This window comes from Hesperophylax consimilis, chromosome 9, assembly GCF_061612785.1.
Source record: "Hesperophylax consimilis isolate HC1 chromosome 9, BYU_Hcon_1.0, whole genome shotgun sequence".
Lineage (NCBI taxonomy): Eukaryota > Metazoa > Arthropoda > Insecta > Trichoptera > Limnephilidae > Hesperophylax > Hesperophylax consimilis.
The window spans coordinates 8,386,958-8,409,717 of record NC_142844.1 but is presented as its reverse complement, the minus strand read 5'-3'; the positions used below and the strand labels follow the sequence as shown (position 1 = coordinate 8,409,717).

The window sequence follows — 22,760 nt, the reverse complement described above, 5'->3', positions numbered from 1 at the left end:
AATAGGCCAAGCCACAAAAATATAGCGTGGTCTGTCACAGGCTTAAGGGACAACCTACTGGCAGTAGGTTGTCTCGTACATTGTTCTGTATTAGTCTTGTGCAAGCGTATCGTCGTGTTTAATTCTTTCATTTCTATCACATGATGTGGAATGTGGTATTCAATTCAACTTTTAAGGATTTAAATGCAGCCCGGTCCTATATCTATTTCATTCATGCACACATTTTCTTTGAATGTCTATCTTTGTCATTTAATGAATGTTTAAGTGTGTTTGTTACTTGTCACAATTTGTGACACAATAACGTGTATATATATGTTTGTTATGTCATTGATCTGCACTACAAATCTTGTTTTCTGAATTACAAAGCAACTGCTTGAATTTAATAAAAAAAACTCTTACGGCTTGATCTTTCAAAGCCAATTGTAGTTTTGCAATAAAACAGGGCTAGAAGTTGTGAGTATAGTTGACTATAATTGAAGCCTCCCATGTTCTGTACATAAGGTAACATGAAATAGGAATGATTTAGGTACACTTGCATATCATCTAAAGACTGAGGGTTGTGATTATTAAAATAAATAGTTAAAACATTGTCTCGAGAATAAGTTTTATCTTTTTGTCAATTCCAGCACTCCACATGGCCTCACTTATTTGATGTGTATTAACTATTATTATATTCATAGATTGGTTTGAATTATATGATATTAAAGACTACTGTTGTATTTTATATTATTTCCTCTCTCCGTGGCAAGAATTCTTTCGGTGGATTAGTCTAAGGCACAACATTCCACGGTGTGTAAGTGTTCGGCTCAGCTTCCTCAAACTAAAAAACAAAATTGTTACATATTAGGACAACATTAACAACATAGAATAATAGCCCCATTCGTTATACATTCCGACTGACGTGGCTGGGCAACGGCTGTGCAGCGTGCTGGTCAAGCGGAATGACGTGCTTCAGTTTTTTGTGAGGTGTCGAGAAGGCTCGACGATCACCATGTCACCCACCTTGACAGGAGATTACAGATTTGAAATAGAGTTGCTTTTACTTTCTCAAATTAAAAAAAGAAGGAAACGAATTTGGATGAAATAAATATTAAAGAAACATGCTGTTTTTACCTATTACAACATGATACAAGAGCTGGGAAGCAATGATTTCCTAAATTGACGTTAGAACTGTCAATTTGATTGGAAAAGGTCGAACCTTTCATAGTACCGTAAAACTGGGTGAATAGGAACGTTTTCAGATTTCAGGTTCATTTTAAACCATATTTTTGTTTGCTAAAAGGCTATATTCGTTTGCCAAAAATTGCGTCTGCAATCCAACTACATGGTGTGGTCATTCGAAACTCTCAATATTCACTCGTTATCGTTATTTTCCAAAAAATATTATCTGTTCCTATTTACTACCAACACGAGGTCAATAGGAACAGGAAGGAGGTGAATAGCAACGGATTTTTTTTCTGAGGGAAAACATAATAAAAAGCTCGATTAAATAGTTGAAATATTTATGTTTAAATACTATTAATAATTATTAAAAGAAATTTGTATTATTTCTAAGTAGGTAAGTTTGTATTCTTGCAACAACAGTTATTTTGAAGTATTTCTACATATTTTATTTTTTGTTTCAACACTAGCTTTTGTATTGAGGTCTTTCAAAATGTTGGGTAATTCTTCATAGGCCGCTCTTCATTTTTGTTTATTTGAATAAACTATGGACTTCCCGTCACATAAACATTTATTTTGTAAGCCTCAACCCGTTCCTTTTATTCTCAAATTTAAAAAAAATATTATTAGCTGTATTTTTTAAATGTCAATTTTGCACGTCCGATCTGCGCCTAACGAAACCTCGGTTCAGATGGCCGGGTGCCCCCCAGCAATGCAATACAAAGCCAAGCGGAATGGCGAACACACGCAGCAGCACCATACACTGACGTTTGAACAGTGCGTCCGCTTAGCGTAGGCATGGAGGGGAAAAACCAGCGAACTTGGCTGGGTGAAATTTTCACCCAGCCAGCGCAGCCACGATTTTGACGCATGTCAACTCCACACACACGTTTTGACTGGCTGCCCAGCAAAACGCACAGCTGGGGTGTATAATGAATGAGGCCTATAAAGAAGAACATAAGAAATTCCATGTGCACATGTTTTGTGATCCTAAAGTCTGTGGATACTCCGCCTAAATTTCATGTGCTGAACAGGGTTTCGCCATCATTATGAAAATCAAATGGGATGGCGATATGCAATGTTAGGCAAGTGTAACAGAGACTGTGCGTGCTGAATGGGCTAGAGCCAAAAGGTACTAACAGTGGCGACATTGGTTTCCATTTAAATCTATATGGAAGGCATTTCTAGTGTTCTTTATTCTACGATTAGTACAGTAAGATATAACTTTTTGTAACTCACTAGAAAGAAGAGCTACTATGTACATACAGCAAAATATTTAAAAAAAATAATACTTCTTAGTTTCAATCATAAAAACTAAATGCAAAAATTTCATCGGCTAATTGTAGCATCTATGTTAAGAGGAAGCTACAAGCCAAAAATGTTTATATTCTTGGTATACCTTATATCGTAGGTAATAGGCATTAAAATCGCTTGACAAATGGAGTCTAGAAACGTTTGATTTCTAGCACAAAGCTGGTTTTTATTTATTTTGAAAATAATTTTATGAGAAAGCAAAAAAGTTAATCAAGTGAAACTGTCACAGATAATCTTAGCTATAAAACTGTACTTTTTAAAAGTTGTTTCTTTTGTGCGTTCATGCATCTATTGAAAAAAAAAATTTTTTAGTAGTTTACATTAATATTTTTGATTGAGTAATTTATTTATTTATTTGTATTCTACTCAAGTGAAACGATAGGAAAACCTTCAATTTATCTAAAGCATATTTTTTGGTATTCATAATGTACACCAATCCGAAAGATTAATCAAAATAGTGATTTGGCAAGACAACCCACATGGTGACTACAAATCATAAAAAATTAAAACATCACATCTTCAGGAATAAGTTAAACAATTCAATTCGTTGAATGCTGTGAATTTTGCATAATGGGGCTGACCCTTGCGCTATACTCTCATGGCTTGGCCTGTTTCAGCATATCCTCAACTATAAATATAGCATGGTCTGTCGCAGGCATAATTTGTCTTTATTTTTATTTAGTTTATTATGTATATTAAGTGGTCTTTATCTATAAACTCGACCGATTTCTTATTCATAGGCTTTTTGATACTCACCCTGGCTGTGATGTCATCTTGACAGGCCATTCTGATTCTGGAGGAAGTAGCTGGAGAGTTGAATTTAAAGTCTGACCCTGCTCCGTATTCGCTGCGGGCAGCTATTACTGCATCCTTAATGGCGAAAAAGGCTGATGATGCCAGTGCTAGTGGAGGCTCACCAACAGCCTGGTGGAAAATAATTTACATCGTGGTAACACAATACAGGTACCGATTGGTAGATTTTTCTCAATATTTGAATGTGTTCCGATTTTAAGATGTCCAGTAAAAGAGTTTAATTTAACAAGTTTTCACAGGTTTATGGCGGGAAAACAAGAAAAATTATGTTATAGAGTAGTGTGTTGCAGAAGTAAAGTAATAAGTGTTTTGTGGAGATAGTAATGTGTGTTTTCGTGTTATATTCGAAGAACCATCTTTCGTAATCTGAATTGTCTGCTCACCTTTGACGAATAGATTGCCCTCGGATTTGGAGCTCCTTTGAGTAGAGAGACGTTAAATTCTTCAGGAATATCACCGAATCCTGGAATTTTGTAGGCTCCCGGTCCTCTGCTGTACATAGTTCCCGTGGGAGAGAATATAAGTTCTTCCAGGGTAAAGAGGCCATATCCTTGAATGAAAGCCCCTTCTATCTGCCCCACATCGATGGCCGGATTGAGACTCTCTCCCACATCCATCACAATGTCCGTCCTCAACACCTGGTGGTCTCCGGTCAGACAATCTATTTCAACTTCGGTACAAGCTACCCCGAATGTGAAATAGTTGAATGCCTGCCCTTCATTTTTGTCTATATTATAGGTTATGTTTGGTATGGTGTAGTAACCGAATGCGGAGAGACTCACGCAAGTCAAGTACGCAGTCTTGATCCAATCTTCCCATTGACCAGTTGGATTTTTTTTCTTGATTGGAGCAAGCCGATCCATGATTTGATCACAAGCTTGAAGCACAGCCATGCCGTTCATATCTGAGCCGACACTGGCAGCAGTGGGGGAAGTGTTTGGGACTTTATCAGTGGATGTTTCGGATATGTAGATCTTGGAAGCGTCAATCTGAAGAGCTCTGGCGGCCACTTGTATCATCTTGGTATGAAGGCCTTGCCCCATCTCATTTCCACCATGAGATATGAGCACAGATCCGTCTGTGTAAACAAGAACCAAAGCTCCGGCTTGATTCAAGAAACTGATTGAAAATGCAATTCCAAATTTGGTGGGGACTACAGTAATTCCTCGCTTTTTCCAGCGATTATTCCTGAAATTCACACATATATTGGATTAGGTAGTAAACAGTCTTTAACCCATTGGCCTCCAACCCTGCCGGCCCTTCGGGGGTGTATCGCTAAGTCTTAAACTCCAACCACGCCAGCACAGCGAGCCTGAAGTATGTCGACTTAAAAACGAAAAATTTGCGACATTTGTGTTTCCAATTTTAAATGCCAATCGCTCTAAAGATAATGAAGCATTCATTTCATGGTTTGGTAAAGTTTTTGCCTGATATTTGAATGAAGTTTTGTTAGTAATCGGCTAATTGAGTTCAATGAGCTTTCTTAAAAAACGCGTGGTGGATGCTTTTGAGGACAATAATACCAAATTAAATTTTTCATTTTAAGTCTATTTGTGCCAAATTACGATATATTGAAACAATTTAAAACTTTTTTCCACTATTTTATTTATTGACCGTTACCGGTTTCAGCCTATCACAACCTCTCTTATTACATGATGAAATAAATTAATTGTATTTCATCATTATCATTACATTATTGCAACATTATCATTACAAAGATTGATGGAATGGAAAATTATCAGAAAACGTTTTGGAATACAAAGTACCTACTAACATAATATACATTATAACGATGCTTGTAGAATATTATCACATATAAGCTATTTGATTTAATTCAAGTTCAAATTATTTCAAGAAGTAGAATAGAGACCGGGAAAGCAGATTGTGTAGCCAATTAGTGGTACAATATTTCTCTGAGCATCACTTCAAAGCCATTTAATTTTTAACCCTCTAATTGTAAAAAAATATAAAATCTGCATATTAATGTTACGTATTTATAGTGCAGTGAACTTGATCGCCGATGCTTAATTTTCACCGTGTGCCAGCTGATTCTATTTTCGAAATAACTTATCTTTTGGGAAATGATGATAATGTAGTTTCCCCAGAATAGCCATTTATATCCAGAGAAATGATTTTTTTAATAGTATTCAGAGGGGTATAACTCCAATCGACAATTGGAACCGTGAATATTGTGACGTCATATTGTTGCCTAACTATATCCACCAATGAAAAACTCTGAAAGTCTACAGAATAAGAGTTTTTCGTTGGTGTATAGTATAATAAGTAGGTTCCGATTGAGAATTGTACTTATATATTGGCATATCTATGGTTTTTTAGGACCAATTTGTTTCATACAAATAGCCCGAAGATATCGCTCTAGTGAGTGGTTTATTTGTGATGGTATCCTTTAGGATACGCTGGCGAACAAGAAGTTAAGAAGGTTTCTAATGGACGGGATAAAAAAATTTTGAGTGGGAAAACTTTGTATTATGTGAGATAAATTAAACCATTTCTCAAATTCAGTCTTCAAGGGACTGAAAAACCAAACTTCTTACGAGTTTCACTGTATTCGATTTCTCAGAAATTTACTGACTAAAATAATACGTATTGTTTACCTGTTGTATTCTTCAACGTTTTTTTTCCTTTGAGCGTAATCCGATTTAATAATGCACTCATCCCAACATCTGACTAATGTGCAATGACTCAAGACTTGGTGGAAGTGCGTGGTTTGTCCCTCTTGATACAGATTAAGGCGAGCAACTTCTTCCGATGACTTGCCCAGCTTTCTGGCAACGTCGCGAAGATAATTTTCAGCATTCAGCATCCCTTGCGGACCTCCAAATCCTCGGAATGCGGTGTTTGTGGGCATATTGGTTTTACAAAGATACCCTGTAACTTCTAGATTTGGAATAAAGTATGAGTTGTCACAGTGGAGCATTGCCCTCTCCATTACCTGAAATAAAGACAAAAAAAATTGTTTTTTATTTCATTCAACAACAGAAACTGGTTCTTTAGAGTGCTACATCTCGGGTTTCTTTAGTATTTAGCAATTCGATTTTTATAAACTGTTATTTGATGTCAAATGTTATAAGACAGAAAGTAACGGAAGTAAAAAAATTAGCATGGACATTTAAATTGAGGAGCGTTTTTCAAAATTCAACATATTTACAATGTCGGAGGTCATTTTTTTATCAGAGCATTTGTTTTTCTCAATGGCTTTGTGTCTAAGTGAGAAAAGATAATAAAACTCGGATATTATTGTTAACAATTGTAAGTTGAAGATAAATACTAAATCGTAACAAATTTTAATTTACAGTTAAACCACAAAAAAATTCGGAATATGTGAAACTGGGTAAAGCATTTTTTGAGTTTTGAAAAACGCTTCCTCAATTATTCTCAACAATATTTATTTTCTCTTCAGTACCAGAAAAAAACGCCCTGAACTGGATAACCGTCAAGAGGGGGTAAAAAAGAAGGGAGGGATGACTCGCTACCCTTGTAAATGTATTTTGATTTATTTTTATTCACCGTATTGGAAATCAATTCTGTATTTTATAAATTATTTTGCTTGTACATCTTCACAGATGCATTCTAAAATATTTTGCATCAAATACTTGTCAACTTGGAAATAAGTTTATCTGTTCATCAACATTATTATTTATGGATCACTGTTTTATAAACACATTATGTAGGTACTTTACCGCATGTGATAAGTCCAAGGAGTATCCTGCATTATTATACATGGAAATTTGTAAACCAATTATTTTTCCAGTCTTCATGAATGCAACTTTGTACTTGAAATAAAATGGGTGACGAGCTCCTGTCATCATCATGTCTTCGTCTCTGTCGAGCATACACCTCACCGGCTTCCGCAGTCTGTGAGCTGCCAGAGCCACAGGGATGGCCACCTGGATTCCTCGGGACTCCTTCCCTCCAAAACCTCCTCCCATTCTCTTCACCTTCGTCACAACGCGGTTGTTTGGGATGCCGAGGACATGGCATACCAGTTTCTGAAAATCATTGAATTATTTTTATATTGTCTGTATAAATCAATGGTGATTAAAACTTAAGGTAGTATTTTTGTCACTCACACTTATTTCAGATGGGTGTTGAGTTGATGAAAAGATTTCCAATTCATTGTCTTCTTTAGGAACTACTCTGGAAGTTTGAGTTTCTAAATAAAAGTGCTCCTGTCCCCCGACATGGAAGTCATTTTCAATAACATAGTCAGCTTCTTTAAAAGCATTTTCAACATTGCCTCTTGCAACTTTTTTAGTAGTGTTGGGGAAGTAGGACTTGGCTTTAATGGCCTGTTCAATTGTAATGATAACCGGCTGTAATTCTTCGTAGACAACTTTGACGGCTTTGGCAGCTCTTTGGGCGATTATTTGCGTTTCAGCGACGATTCCCCCTATGACTTGACCTTGACTCGTGGCTTTTTTAGTCAAAAATACTTCTTCATCGTGCCATACTGGGCCCATGTGATTTCTTTCTTCATCTATATCTGCGGCAGAGTAAAACGCCTTAACGCCGGGCATAGCGAGGGCTGCACTGGCGTCAACTGATAAAATGTTAGCGTGAGCTTTAGTAGTCAACACAAAGGACATGTACAGTTCACCTTCCAGGAAAGGCATATCGTCACAGTACACAGCTTCTCCAGTGGCTTGCTTGAAGGCAGAAGTGTGGACCATGGGGCGGCCAACTGGGTCGATGCTCGACTGCTCGTCGGAAGGAATACGGAAGAACTGGGAAGATTTCAGTCCTTTATGGTGGAATCCTCCGATTGCGCTCATATCGCGTTCACTGACTTTGTTAACATTGGGTAACTTTTCTGGGAGTTCTTGAGAAATTTCCAAATAGGCTTTAAAGAATAAACTCAAAGTCAAGGACCTTCTGTATTGTATCATCCCACCCGGTGCCGATGGATCCAGGGGTAATTCTCTCATTAAACTTTCAAATGCCCTTTTCATCATGTTTTCATTCCAGTTTTGGTCAATGAGACTTTTCGAAGTGTCTTTTGCCATTACAGTTACTGGAGCCATCCCCCCAAAAGCCACATTCATAGCCATAATTGTCCCACTCTCCAAGTCGAACTTCACATACATGGCCATATTTACAATTGCAATGTCATCATCTCTTCGCTTGGCTTGTTTATACGCTTTGAAATATTCATTCTCGCTGGTAAATGGAATATGAATAGAAACCAATATTTCATCAGGTTCACTTACATTTTTTCTGTATCCCGTGAAGAATGAATGATCCATTAAGATGGATCGTTCTTTTTTACAATTTTTAAATGTAAGTACGACTCCTGCCGCCATGAATATGGGATTTAAATCAGAAATAGGACTTCCTGTCATAATGTTTCCACCGACAGCTGCTACGTTCCTAATTTGTTTCCCTGCAAACCAGTGCAGCATATCGACCGTAGATTGGAATATTCTGGTTTTGTATTTTGGTAGGGTCTTTATTAGTGACTTCATCGCAGTTTCCAATTCTGTTAGTGTAACGGCAGCTCCCACTTGCAGTCCTCCCTCCAAAACTTCAATCTTATTTAATTCCACTACTTGATTGGGCATAATGATGACAGGATAAATAAAATTCTTGAATTTGACTTCAACTCCAACTTCTGTATTTCCAGTTACAATTTTGGCATCCTTGTGAGCAGATTTAAGATCGAGAAGGTCTTGCAGAACCTTAGGGCGGTGCCAGGTGACATTTTTACCCTTGAATACCAATTTTTGGGAATCAAATTCGGAAGATAATTTTAGTTCTGGCGGGAATATGGGTTCTTGGGAGGCATCCAACGGTTTAAATTCACTGACGATGAATGTATCCTGTGGTTCGTCAGTCACCTGCACCCCGTTGCCGGGCATGCGGCAACACTTGTCCCCCATGCCACACACCCCGTTGGAGGTCTGAGCGAGAATTTGTTTATTCTCCCATTCTTCGGTAAAGGTTTTGTATCCTTCAATGATTGGTCTATATCCTGTGCAGCGACACAGGTTGCCTTGGAAAGTCACTTCCAAGTCTTTGTAGGAAGGCTTGGCCATGCTCCTGAGAAGGGTGTACATAGACATGACGATGCCGGGAGTGCAGAAGCCGCACTGGGAGCCGTGGGCTTTGGCGATGCGCTCCTGCACCGGGTGTAGGCGGGTCTGAGTGGAGCCTATTCCCTCTACAGTAGTGACAGCCAGGCCGTGCATGGAGCACACAGGCGCCAAGCAAGCATTCACTGCCAAATGTCTGATTTATTTTAGTCAAGAAAAAATACATTCAAAGCATAGTAATTTAGCGCTAAATTTATATTTTATATTACGAGTAATCATTTCCGCAGATAACCTTTGAAGGAGGCCATTTAAATATTCATATTTATTATTAAATGTGTTTTTTTTCTACATGTAACCAAAGTTGTGCGAGCTGAGAATATAATGTTATTTTTAAAAGAAATAATAACTTTATATACACAACTATTTAATAAAAATAATCAATGTGTTTCAATACTAATAGTTTCTTCGTCAGGATAAACGTATAGTAAAAAAAACATAAAAAAGTCAATGGAGACCAAAATTTCATTTACATTTTTTAATCCAAATAATGTCAGGAATCACTGGTTAAAGTAACTCAAGTACGTCCCTTAACACCCTGTATAAATGATTGTGTTAATTTTATAAATTAAAATATCAAAATCTTTAACAAAATAACAAAACAGAATCGAAGAGTAACTATGATGCCTTCATAACAAAAATAAATTTTCTTAATACATGAATTAATGTAAAAACATAAATAAAAATGTAAATGTTGATTCAAAATTTTATAATTTTTTTTTATAAACAGCACCATACGTTGGACGCAAAAGCAACATGCGCTATTGTTTCTCTATCTGCGCAGATAGACTGAGCCACAGCAACGCGTGGCGGTAGAGTTAGTGTAAAAATAAATTTAAGAGATATTAATTTAAAAAAAAATGGTTATTAATAATATTTGATTGACTAAACAGTAGACTTTTCCTAATTTCAAAGTAATCTTATTGTAAACCAAAATTTGTAATTATGATGCCACAAAGTGAATTCAAAATTAATACAGAAATAAAAATATATTAATGCAATCATAAGTGTTAAAAACATATATTTTTGACAAGGTTATGCGTACTGCCGCCCCGGGAACAATTTATTGGATAATGCCATAGGACTTAGTATGGGTAGCCGGGGTTCATGGGTGAGGTTTATCCAGGTCTTGGCTGCAGATGCGTCCGCGCACCAACTGCGTGGCGGGCCGGATCAGAAGAGGCCGGTAGGGGCAGACCCTTTCACCTCTCCAGCCGTACTCTCTCGACCCATCGCATAGCATCGCGCTGGGAGGGATGGATTTATATGTCCATCACTCCTGGACATACTGACCCCCAGATTCCTACCCACATACCCTTTTCCTTCCCCGAACTTCCTCTCTCTCCTTTACTTAAAAAGACCCTTCACACAGAACCAAAAGATAAATTAACAGGGAAAATATTTTCCTCATGGTCTCCTAACTGTGTGGAATGAATGTAAAAAAAACAATCATCATTATTTCTAAAACTTGTGAAAAAGAGGAATATTCTACTTGTGCTAGTTCAATATTTAGTAAAAGGATACACAATGTTGTTCTCCTTCCTGTTGAATTTGGAGACCATGACAGTGCATGCCCCGCAGCCCCCCTCGGCACAGCCCAGTTTGGTCCCACACAGGTTCAGTTTCCTCCTCAGGTAATACAGCAGGGTCCATTCTGGGTCAGGTTCCTCTTCTACCACCTTTCAAACAATTACATTTTGAAAATCAGGATTATATTCGCCAAGCCACATAGACATTATTATTAATAATAAATAACTTGTGAGAAATCACCTCAAGGGAGCTTATTATTATTACTTATCGTATTATTACTCTCGACCAGGCCGTCGCCCAGTGGCAGGGCGCTCACCTACAGAATTCAGGGAGAATTTTTCTCAAGCCAACGTAGTACAAGTGCTAAATATATAACTATTTTATTTTATTTATTCCATATTCAATTTTATATCAAATTATTAATTTATTTGTATGCTTTATCGCAGGCAGAGTATTGCACTCACCGCTCTCTATTCAGCTAAATTTAACAAAAAATATTTTAATTTTTCTTTTGGAAGACTTTTTTGAACCTTATAAATGTTTTTTTTCGTAATTACCTGCCCTCAATAAGATCATTATTCTGTAATTAACTGCTCTCAATGAGAACATACCATAAAATTATATTTAGTAAAATTTTCTTATTCCACTTACTTTTAAATACGCCCATATTATTAACTATTTACGTCGGTGGAGATGGGAAAATATACATAAAATAGGCTCCTATTTCGGGTTACATAATAAGAGCTTATTTAAACATAACCTTACGGAAATTGTCAATCATACTGACAAGATCAAACATGACAAAAACCAATGTTCATACATTTTTAACAATAACGAATATACAGGAAGTTTTCGGAAAAAAACGCTATACAATATTATTTTTTGGTAAATCTAAATTAATTTCCTCGAAGTGTGTACATACTGTACATACGAGATAAGAGTCGAATTATACTCGATAAAATGTTGTTTTACAACAGAAACAATGTGGAATGCAGTAGTGAATAGTAAAAAAAGTCAGTGACTTCCGAGGAAGACGCATTATCTCTGCACTAGAATTATATACGGAATCGAATTAAACTTAATATATATAATATAGTTTTTTAAACAGTAACAACATGGTATACAGTAGTGAAAGGTAGAAAAAGTCAGGGGCGCCAGAGGAAGACACGGCGCGACCAAGTGAAGCAAATTAGGCGTATGTGATAAAAGAAGAAAGGGGTGCAAGGAAAATTTACGAGGTGGACATGGCGCGATCAAGTGAAAAATATGCTTTTTCAATTCATAACATTATTATTTATTTCCACCTTAAAAGTACACTCAGTTTTCAGGTACAGTAGAATTAACAATCTCAAAACTTTACTCCAAACCCAGGGCTTGATTAAGGGTTCCAGCCGCCCTAGGCAAGCGTGCTGGTAAGTTGATCTTTTTTATGCACCTATCCCTTTACAACCGGCTTTAGAGTGTGAGTTAACAACTGTTGAATTTGGCAGCCACCTCTGATCTGGAGCCCCAAAACACATGGAAAAACCCTCGACTCTGTGCTGAAACCGGCGGTGCATTTGAAAGATTCCCCTATCTTAACATACGTATTGAGCACAGGCGTCAGGAGAGAATACTATCCTTGTTCTACCGGTACTTTAATGGAAGATGCACCGAGGAACTAGCGTCATTTATCCCTTCGGCACCGGTACACAGTTGGGAAACACGCCAAACGTGCGCCCAAAACTGACATTATTTATCTAATGAGAACCGGTTCTTTCTACGACTTGTTCTTGAGTTCAACAGTTCGTTGTAAGCAGTTGGAAACGTTTTCATCTTTCCTCCCTCCTGCAACATGGGTCTCTTCAAGACGATATGTTTGTGTTATGTTTATCTTTATGTTTTATAATCACATTCGTTTACTCTCTGTGTGTAAGATTGCCAATTTCATAGTTCTGTTTAAAAAAAACGCTACTAATTTTAGAAAAATCTTTGGTTAAATAACGAAAAGCGCCCACTTATATTGTACACAGGTTCCTATTTTTATAATTTTGTGATAACCTACTGTTACCAGCTCTGTACCGTTTATGCTAAGTATGTTATGTTATGTTTATCATATGTTATGTTTGGTTTATTTTTGTTACGTTATGTTAATTGTGTAGGGCCAAGATCACCCCTAATGGGTGAAAGCCAAAATAAAGAATAATAAATAAAAAAATAAGACCCATGTTCACAAACTCATCTTCTCAAAAAGACCTCCACACAGTATCTCCAAAGATGAAAGATGAGGGTTATTATTTTATTTTAATTTAATTTACAAAAATATTAGTGTGTATATATATTTTTTTACTAGAGAAATAAGGTTTAAATAATAACATCGGATTAACATTAGGTTTTTACAAATATCAATGTTGAAAATTGTTTTTTTTTTTACATATGAAACCGCACCAGAGTTCCAACTGCTCCCAACCGTCTGGAGCCAGAGAGACAATGCATCCCCAATTGGGGTATGTAGTAAGGCTGAAGGTAGTTGGGAGGAGATGGAGATGTGGAAAAGGAGAGTGGGGAAGTACCTGGCTATTGAGATCTGGTCACCAAACACGGCCAAAGCCATTTCAAGCAACCTTTTAATTCTGAATAGTGGTCTTAGACCAGGGCGATACTGAGAGTATCTCTATATATAAATAGAGTTATTGAACTGAAAAATGACTTTACCGACTCCAGAATCAAGCAGGCTTGAAATTGAAGACCCCGAACAAGGTATTGAAAATATTGCCGGAACGTCAGAAAAAAAAAAAACCGAAATAAAAATAAATAAGCCTAAAGAAAATAAAAATAAAAAAAACAAGAAAAAAAAGAGTACCTACCCACAAATAAAAAGTTTTTTTTAAACTCACTTTTCCCTAATTACATGGGTACAACAGCATAACAAATTAAATGTTACTTCTCCAATAAATAATATGTTCTTGTTTACTTTTGTTTTTTTCCCCTTTTCACTTTTTTTTCTTTTAATAAAAATATAATATTTATAAATTCAAAAAAAAAACCTATTTATTTTGCCATCATGATATAAGTCGGCTCTAGGGTTTGTAAATCCCGAACATTCTCCAAATCCCGCGGGATTGAGGAATGTAATGTAATGATTTGGATTGCAAACCCAAGTCTGCTCGTATGTGGAACTAGCTAAGATAAGGTATCCGTCTTTTCTCCTTCATTTTAGTCGGGCCTCTTCAACGCCCGCATTAACAAATCTCAAAACAGCCCCCTCCTTAACCCATCTCACAACGTTGCCCAGCCTTTTTGAGGCGTGCACCGTACGGAGAGCAGCACTCTTGTGAGTAGTCACATAAAAAACTAAAATTCTTATGTAAGAACTACAATAACACCAACTAGGCACAGGACTAACAATAATAAATGTATTGTTATACTAGCGCAGACCCATAACCCAAATCGCGGGATATTATAATTTTAGGACTTTAAGAGCTGAAAGTATTTAAAAAGATAATATTTTACTCACGATAATCAACATAAATAATAATACCTTTCGAGAGAAGAAAATTATCTTTCTAAGGTTAGTAAACTTAAAAAATTACATTTGTAAAATGTAGGGAACGAAACAAAAAGAACAAACCAACACACATTTCAAATAAAGAATGATTAATTAATTTGTTTGATTTGATACTAATCTGTTCCAATTTTCAACTGAAAATTGAACTTGAATAATTTTACTCATCACTCAGAATTTTTTTAAATTGAATAACGCACACAATCTCAACTGCTCCCAACCATCTGGAGCCAGTGAGACTATGTCATCCCCAATTGGGCTATATTTATTTATTTATTTTGTAAGAAACAAACAGCTTTTATATAATATGCAATGATAGATATAAATATACAAGTTAATTGTAGTCAAGCCACAGAAGTTTCTTATGTTAAAGTGCATTAGAAATGAAGTTTTAGTTTCTTATATTCATATATTGTGAGGCTGAAGGTAGTGTGGAGAGGAAGGAGATGGAGAGGAGAAGGAGAGGAAGGAGGAGAAAGGAGAAGCGAGAAGGTAGGTACCTATTCAGATCTGGTCACCAAACACGGCTAAAGCCATTTAAATTCTGATGGTGGTCTTTACACCATATCTTCCACTCTGGAACGTGCCGCAAATAAAATATATGTTATTTTCAATTCATAATTTGTCAAATAACACAAATTAATCAAATAAAATTTACTTACGCACCCCGGGGTTTGAACCCGCGTCCTCCAGATCACTAGTAAAGAGCGTTACCCCTATACCACGGAGGCCGTAATTCGTTCGATGTAAGAATATTTCACATCACGCATGCATTGACAACCGATAGTAGTATATTAGCGGTAGGTACCTTTGTACTTGTACGTTGTTTTCAAACTTACATAATATTTAGATGATTTATATAGAGCAGTTTTTCAACCTTATAAAGCTTGAATCACAACATCACTAACTGTCATAATATTATTATTATATGAATTTGTTGATTTATGATCGTTTTGTTTATCTATTAATTTATTATATTTAGATGAGACACGAAGCGTAGTTGTATAATAATGTAATTGAATACTGTCACAGGTATTATAATAAGGATAATAAATTATTGTGAAATCGTGTGGATATAGTTGTGAACTATGTATAATAAAGCGTTATATTCTTTATTTATTTTGTGAACAGAACAATATTACGATAGGGTCAAAGTATATTCACGAAAAACCTAATTAACTCAATATTTTATCTTCCTTCTGATAACAAGATCACCAGATTTCTATAATTACTAATAAATCATTATATAGAATTGTCTGACCCAAAAATGTAGCTATAAACCTGCTTACCTATGTTGCTTTATTTATATTATTTTAATGTGTTTATTTCTACCTTGTACCTTTACGGCTGTTGTTCCCAATCCTACTGATCAACTGTTGAACCGAATTTTTGGCTCAACATTCCTTAAATGCACAATTACGCTCTTCCCAATGCAACTCTCCTATCAGGCTAGAGGAACTAAACAGCTGGATCAAAGCTGGATTAACCTCTGGCTCAGTAAAAGGATTAGTTATAAAAAGTGTCAACGGAGTGAAAAATGACAGCGAAATGTCGAACGTCCTTTAGTTCACGCATTCTTTTTCGTATTGCGTATTGACAATTTCATTATTATCTTTAGTATCAAATTAATATGGACTGTGAATATGAAGATATCAATGATAATATTTATAGTAGATATTGCGGAATTGACGTACGTAATGCACGATAATATCCAGTTACACAGGCGGCGACAGCCAAACAAAATGACAACGATTTCTTCTGTTTTCGATTATCAAAAATGCCGTATGGTGTTGTAAACTCCATAATATAAATTTTCCCATTCTGCTTGCTACTTTTTGGTTTTTATTTTGCCCAAGTTGCTGAGTTTCATGTTAACACACGGAGGAGAAACATCAATCGTCAAATTTGTAGTAATGTATTATCGCGCTTTCGGAGCATTAGTAAAAGTCAAGCTAATGCTTTATTGTTAATATATTCACATGCGTTTGTTAAAGCATATAAAAAGTCGGTTTATGTATTACGGTACTAATAGGTATTAATAATAAGTAAAATAATAACTCATCAATATTAATTTAACATTGAAAGTTTTTACTTGTTGTCATTTTATTGTCTGTTAAAGTGGGCGGTGCCACTTAAGATTACCAACGATAGAGATGTTTGGAAACAGGCGAATCGAGCATTACTAAATAAATGGCTTGGCTCATTGGAGCCTCAGATTGATCGATCTAAAGGTTCGGAACAACGGCCGTAAGAAACGGTGGTAGGAAGGTTTTTCTATCCATCTAAATGTTGTAAATGTAGTGACTGACTTGTTTAAGGGAACACCCGTAAAAAAGCTTTAAAAACAGATTGTTATTATCCCAGATATATCGAAATACTGTTGAATTATCCGTTATAATGTATTACTTCTAGAGAAATCAAACATGGAATGGAACAGGGCTGGCCCTACGCAGGGCCAATTGGAGCAGTCCGATGCGGGCGCCGATTTGCCAAGGCGGCAAGTTGTTTAATAGCCAAGGCGCTGATAATACCTAACACAGTGCCCTTGAAGTTTTTACTGGCGCCAGGCACTAAATGTTGAAGCGTTATTTGATCAACAGAAACAACGGTGGTTTCATAGTTTGAGTAGGTACTTTCCGAATAAATCCATAAAATAATACTCCCAATCTAAGTACATCCCTATTATGTACTTTAGCAGTTACATTTTGACGTCCTCCGTGGTCGAGGGGTAAGACTCTCGACTAGCAAGCCGACGGTCGCTGGTTCAAATCCCGGCGTGCGCTAGTAAATTTTATTTGATGAATTTTAATTTTTCACAATTTATTATAATATTTAATTTAATATTGGAGCACGTTCCAAAGTGGAAGATACTCTCAGTATCGCCTTAGTGTAAGACCACTATTTAGAATTGAAACGTTGCTTAAAATGGCTTTAGCCGTGTTTAGTGACCAAATCTGAACAGCCACCTTCCTCTTTCCAATCTCTTTCCCTCCCCACTACCTTCAGCCTCACAACATATCACAATTGGGGATGTCACTGGCTCTTGAGACTCTTGTGCGGTATTCACTTAAAAAAAACATCAGCTCTAAATGATTTTGTGTCTTTAAACGGAAAGATATCTACATAAACACATGGTGTAAGAAATCGTTATCTGGATAATTGCGCTACTTAATGGGGCTAAAAGGCCACAAAACCATATACAAATAATATTATGGATCTAACACTCACAACACAATATAAGTTCGTGGAGTCAGTATAAATCAATAGCAAATAAATAATAATCTGTAGTGTGTATTCATTACTATGGCCCGATATCAGTAGATAAAGTTCTCCACGTCAATCACCATGGTACGATATGCGAGAATACTAATTTGATATAGTGTTTGTTTTCCTGGAGTCAGTGCACAATTCATAAAATTATGACAAACTAACCGAACTAACCGCTGAAAACAAACTGTCCAGATGAAACTTATAATACCTTCCCAAACAATTAGGCTAATTTGTTCGGTTTTGGGAACAAACAGCTATTACAAGTAGAGTCAATTTATTCGCTTTTCGGAACAGCTCACGTGGTCTCATAGAAATCTTTGTGTCACCCCTACCATCATAGTCTCTAAATAGTATAAAACAAGTCACTATCCGTTTGTACCATAGACATATGAATATTAGTAGACCTGCCCTAAGTGATTAAAAGCGTATTATCCCCACTCCCCATACCGGTTCCATTGGAGCCGGCTGTGCTCGCGTATGGCCTCAAGTGAAATTTGAAAACGTGACGTCATCATTCTTGTGCGAACTATGGTCGAGGCATCATCGGTTCATTTTACGAAATAACACGGCAAAATGTTGACTTGTACTATGAAAACTTGTAAAAATAGATGTGAAAAAGAGAATAAACCCAATTGTCGTATTACATTCCATATATAAGCATTATTTTACTTTATTTTAAGCATATTCACATCGTATAATATGAATCAGTTGTTACTATCACATCGAGAAACGTCTGGACGCGAAACACAAAGCTGGTTGGTTGCTGGGAAGTAAATTATGAACATTTATAAAAGTGTCTTAACTAAATACTTAAACGAAATATTCGACTCTGAAAATAGAACCGAATTTTTTTTCCGAATTTGGACTTCGCAAATTTGTTCATAACGTGGCGAGTAATCTGCGCTCCCATGTAAAAATGTCTATTCATTCAAAAGCAGATTTTACTTTTAAGAAGAAAATGGTGATATTATAATGCGAGATGCCTATTTACTGTCAGATTGATTTATTGACGAATCACAGTCAGCTTCACTCCCTTCGTTCTTCAACAGTTGATTTTACCCCTCGCCATTATCTTCTCGTCTATTAATTCCTATGTCTGTGTTGGCCACCAACGATATAGTCTCCTGAAATTAAAAAGCCGTAAAAACCAAAAGTCATAAACTTAATCAATTAGACGTATCCAGTAGCCCAATATTAGGTCTGTTTTCAATAAGCCCTCAAATTTTCCAGTTCCCCGAGTCAGTTGATGCTTTGTCTCTTCCAATAGATTATATTAATCCATTAGTATATTTAATGGTATGTTTTTTTCCCCATTTCCTTTGTATTAATATAAATTTATTCTACTCACTGTTTTGTTGATGCCTCGACCATAGTTCGCACAAGAATGATGAGGCCATACGCGAGCACAGCCGGCTCCAATGGAACCGGTATGGGGAGTGGGGATAATACGCTTTTAATCACTTAGGGCAGGTCTACTAATATTCATATGTCTATGGTGGCCAACTTTTTCAGCAGCCGGGTCAGGTTTTAGAAATGAGATAGAGCCTTACAACTAAATTTATTTTATTATTGAAAGCGAAAAAGAAATATATTGCTTTTTTTAAGAAGATATAACTAAATGAGAGCGAAACATAATTATTAGATTAGAGTAATTAATTAGGCAATAGAAAAAATAAACAAAATATGATAAATTTTAGTGAGACGTCTGATTTTATTTGTTAGAACTGAGTGCATCAATGTTGATAACAATTGATGTTGTTGCTACAACAGTTTTCGTGATTCGTGTTCTCATTTGAGATTTAATATGCTTAATTCGACTAAAAAGCTGTTCACACGTGTAAGTGTTTCCAAACAGCGAAATCATCGATAGAGCATGTTTGTAAAATGCAGGATATTTCTCCTTATCCAAATACGTTTTGTAAAACTCTTCCAAACCAATTCACGTCTACGGAGAATAGCGTTGAAAATGCAGCAAAACTCGTGATGCTTTTTAAAATTTTGAAATCGGTTTTCAAATTCCACGTTCAAGCCGGATATCAACGAAGCGTATTTATCTGACGTCTGGATGCAATAACAATATAGGAAAGTGAGTGAAGATTCTTGTTCACAAAGCCCAGGTTTTATTTGGAATGTGGAAATAAGATCATAGGTACGTGTTATTCATTAGTTAATCTTTCCCTTGTAGACAAATATTAACAACATTTAGGTGGCTAACTATATCAACCAGAAATGCAAAATCGCTAACCCCCTCCTTGTCTTCGAATTCTGGGATACTTTTTGAGTTGCTTGCGAAGAATTAACGTATTTCTTGGTTCAAATTAAACACTCTTTTCAACATTTTGGCACGGATCAGCCATCTTACTTCTGCATAAAATGAAACGTCATTAAACAAGTGAATCAAAAGACTTAAGAAACTCTGGAACTGACGGTGATTTAACTCCTTCGACTTAATAAAGTTCACTGTTTTGATGACCACCTTCATGACATGATCCATTTGAGGGACTTGTAAATAGATTCTCCTGATGAGTAATGCATTGAAAAATTAACAACGAAGTATTACCGCTGGAATACAAAATCATATTCCAAGTAAACCTTGGTTCCACGGCAAGAAAAAATCCAAAAGATTTATATCCTGTATCTCGAGAATGAGAATTGGTCATTGCTCCATTGCATCCCATTTGTTTAAAATCCGGGTCCTAGATAGTCCACTCTGCCAGTGCGACATGGAAAATGAGACTCTTGATCATGTTTTCTTTAATTGTAAAAATCATTCATCTTTCAAAGGCATTTATCGTTTACTTATAAAAATCACCCACCAATCTCCTCTTAGTATTCCTTATTTACTTTCTCTCAACGATTCTCGCATTTTCTCAGTTCTATACAAGTTCATAGACTTGAATGACTTCAATATTTGAAATTTCCTATTCCCGTATAGATTTCCCATAAAATTATAACCATCTCCCTTAACTTTAACGGCACATAGCACTCTCTTTAGGGTGAATTGTCTAATACAAAAAAAAAACTTTACAGGCCTCATTTTCAATCAATTTTACTAAACCTTCGTGTTTACCAACCATTGCTGGAGCACCATCTGTTGTTAAGCTCGATAGGTTGTTGAGTTTTAACGAAAAGCGATTCAACGTCGATGTAACAGCTACTAACTAATCTCGTGAGCAAGTAGTGTCCTTAACTAGATACAGTGCCGCTAATTATTCTACTTTGTTAAAACGGACATCAACACCCAAAACTAAATATTTGGAGAAAAATCTTCACTCGCTTTCCTAGATTGTTATTGCAGCTAGACGTCACACAAATGGCGGCGGTTAAATACGCTTCGTTGATATCCGACTTGAACCTAGAATTTGAAAACCGATTTCAAGATTTTAAAAACATCGTGTTTTTTTTTGCTGCATTTGCAACGCCATTCTCCGTAGACATGAATTTATTGCCAGTAATTTTACAAATGGAACATTGTGAAATGTTTTGTGAGCAAATTTAAAGCAGAAGTTCAATCAGGTTGGTTTGGAAGAGTTTTACAAAACAAATTTCGACAGGGAGAAATATCCTGCATTTTACAAACATGCTCTACCATGATTTCGCTATTTGGAAACACTTATGAAACATATTAAATCTCCAATGAGAACACGAATCAAAAGGTGGGCCACCCATGCTCCAAATTATTTAATCTGATACCATGCCCATTCTTATGTAGGATATTAACGCAGGTGCTATGACAGAAAGTACGATCCTTATCAATCAGGTGATTAGCAAATTCTGAAAAACCGTTATTATTTAGGCAGTGAAGGTGTTCTTTTATCCTAATATTAACATTAAGTGTTGTCTTACCGATTTAAAAATTATTAAAACTATTACAATTTAATCTGTAAATACCCGAATGACTCCGTTTGTCACCTTTGCCTGTTGAATTAATTAGAAGTTTACCTGTATTATTATTTGTATAAAAAGTCGGTCTGACTTCAGATGGAAGGTTTTTTACACTTAAAGTGGAAACATTATTGATGAATGAAATCCTTATAATCTGTTGGCCTTTTTAATAAATACAATTCCGTAGTATTTTGATGTATCTGATAAGGTTTAGCCAGCGTTAATAATGTAAGAGCCCGAAAAAATATTTTTTTCGACTTGATTACAAATCATCGACTTTTCTCTACTTTCTATAAATATAATATACATTCTATCTTTCTATAAATAAAATATGCAGCGAAAACCCTATCAAAATCCGTTGCATAGTTTATTTAGAAGAACTAAGCGCACACATAGACGCGGTTAGCGACCTCGTTTTATACTATTTAGAGAAGATTAGAATATAAATTACTACTTATATCATTTGAAATGTTTTATGAATCTGGATGAAGCAAGGAGTACATGCCGTGACAGAGTTGTGTGGCAGACATTCCTATCTGCCTACTCCTGCGGGAAATGTTGTGATGGCGAGGTAACAAGATAACATTACTTAGCTGAGTACTTATATAGGTAAATTTTACTACCTTCGCAATAAATTTATATCTAGTTTTTGTAAACAACACGAACGAGTATAATCACTTTTTTTTAAACTTTTATTAGCATTAAAAAATAAATATTACCTTCTAGTTATAATACAATAGGTAATGTTTATTTTGCATTAAGTACCTTTTTCCCATTGACATAAAATGTCAAGCTGGATGTAATCGACGCGGTGGACATTGTGGTGTATTATTATCTCCTCGAATAACTTTCACAAACGATTATATTACGCACTTACTTACGACACACCACGCGCGTCAGCCGGCCGACAACAAACTAACAAGATTAACAAGAAACTCAATTCGACGACCCAACGACAACAACTTGAGTTCACATCGATGAAAACCATTGCGGTACATATATAGATACAGCCAACATTGGCGTTCGAGGTATGGGCTACAAATATCGGTTCATTGTCCGTTGTGAGATACCACGGGTTTCTGTCGGTTACAAGCGCTCGCCGGGTACAGGGTACAGGTCTAAATCCTACATCTACA

The 22,760-nt window shown here is 36.1% G+C and overlaps 1 protein-coding gene across 1 annotated transcript; it reads right to left on the bottom strand.

Annotated features, from left to right (window-relative positions):
* Window positions 1-587: 587 nt before the first annotated feature.
* Window positions 588-22,534, bottom strand: ry (xanthine dehydrogenase rosy). The gene is made up of 8 exons (XM_089635591.1): window positions 22,390-22,534; window positions 10,920-11,074; window positions 7,380-9,534; window positions 6,990-7,298; window positions 5,904-6,241; window positions 3,672-4,476; window positions 3,232-3,399; window positions 588-820 (listed from the first exon to the last, which is right to left on the bottom strand). The coding sequence occupies exons 1-8, from the start codon at window positions 22,441-22,443 to the stop codon at window positions 770-772; spliced, it is 4,035 nt and encodes a 1,344-aa protein (XP_089491717.1). The 5' UTR covers window positions 22,444-22,534; the 3' UTR covers window positions 588-769.
* Between the last annotated feature and the right edge of the window lie 226 nt (window positions 22,535-22,760).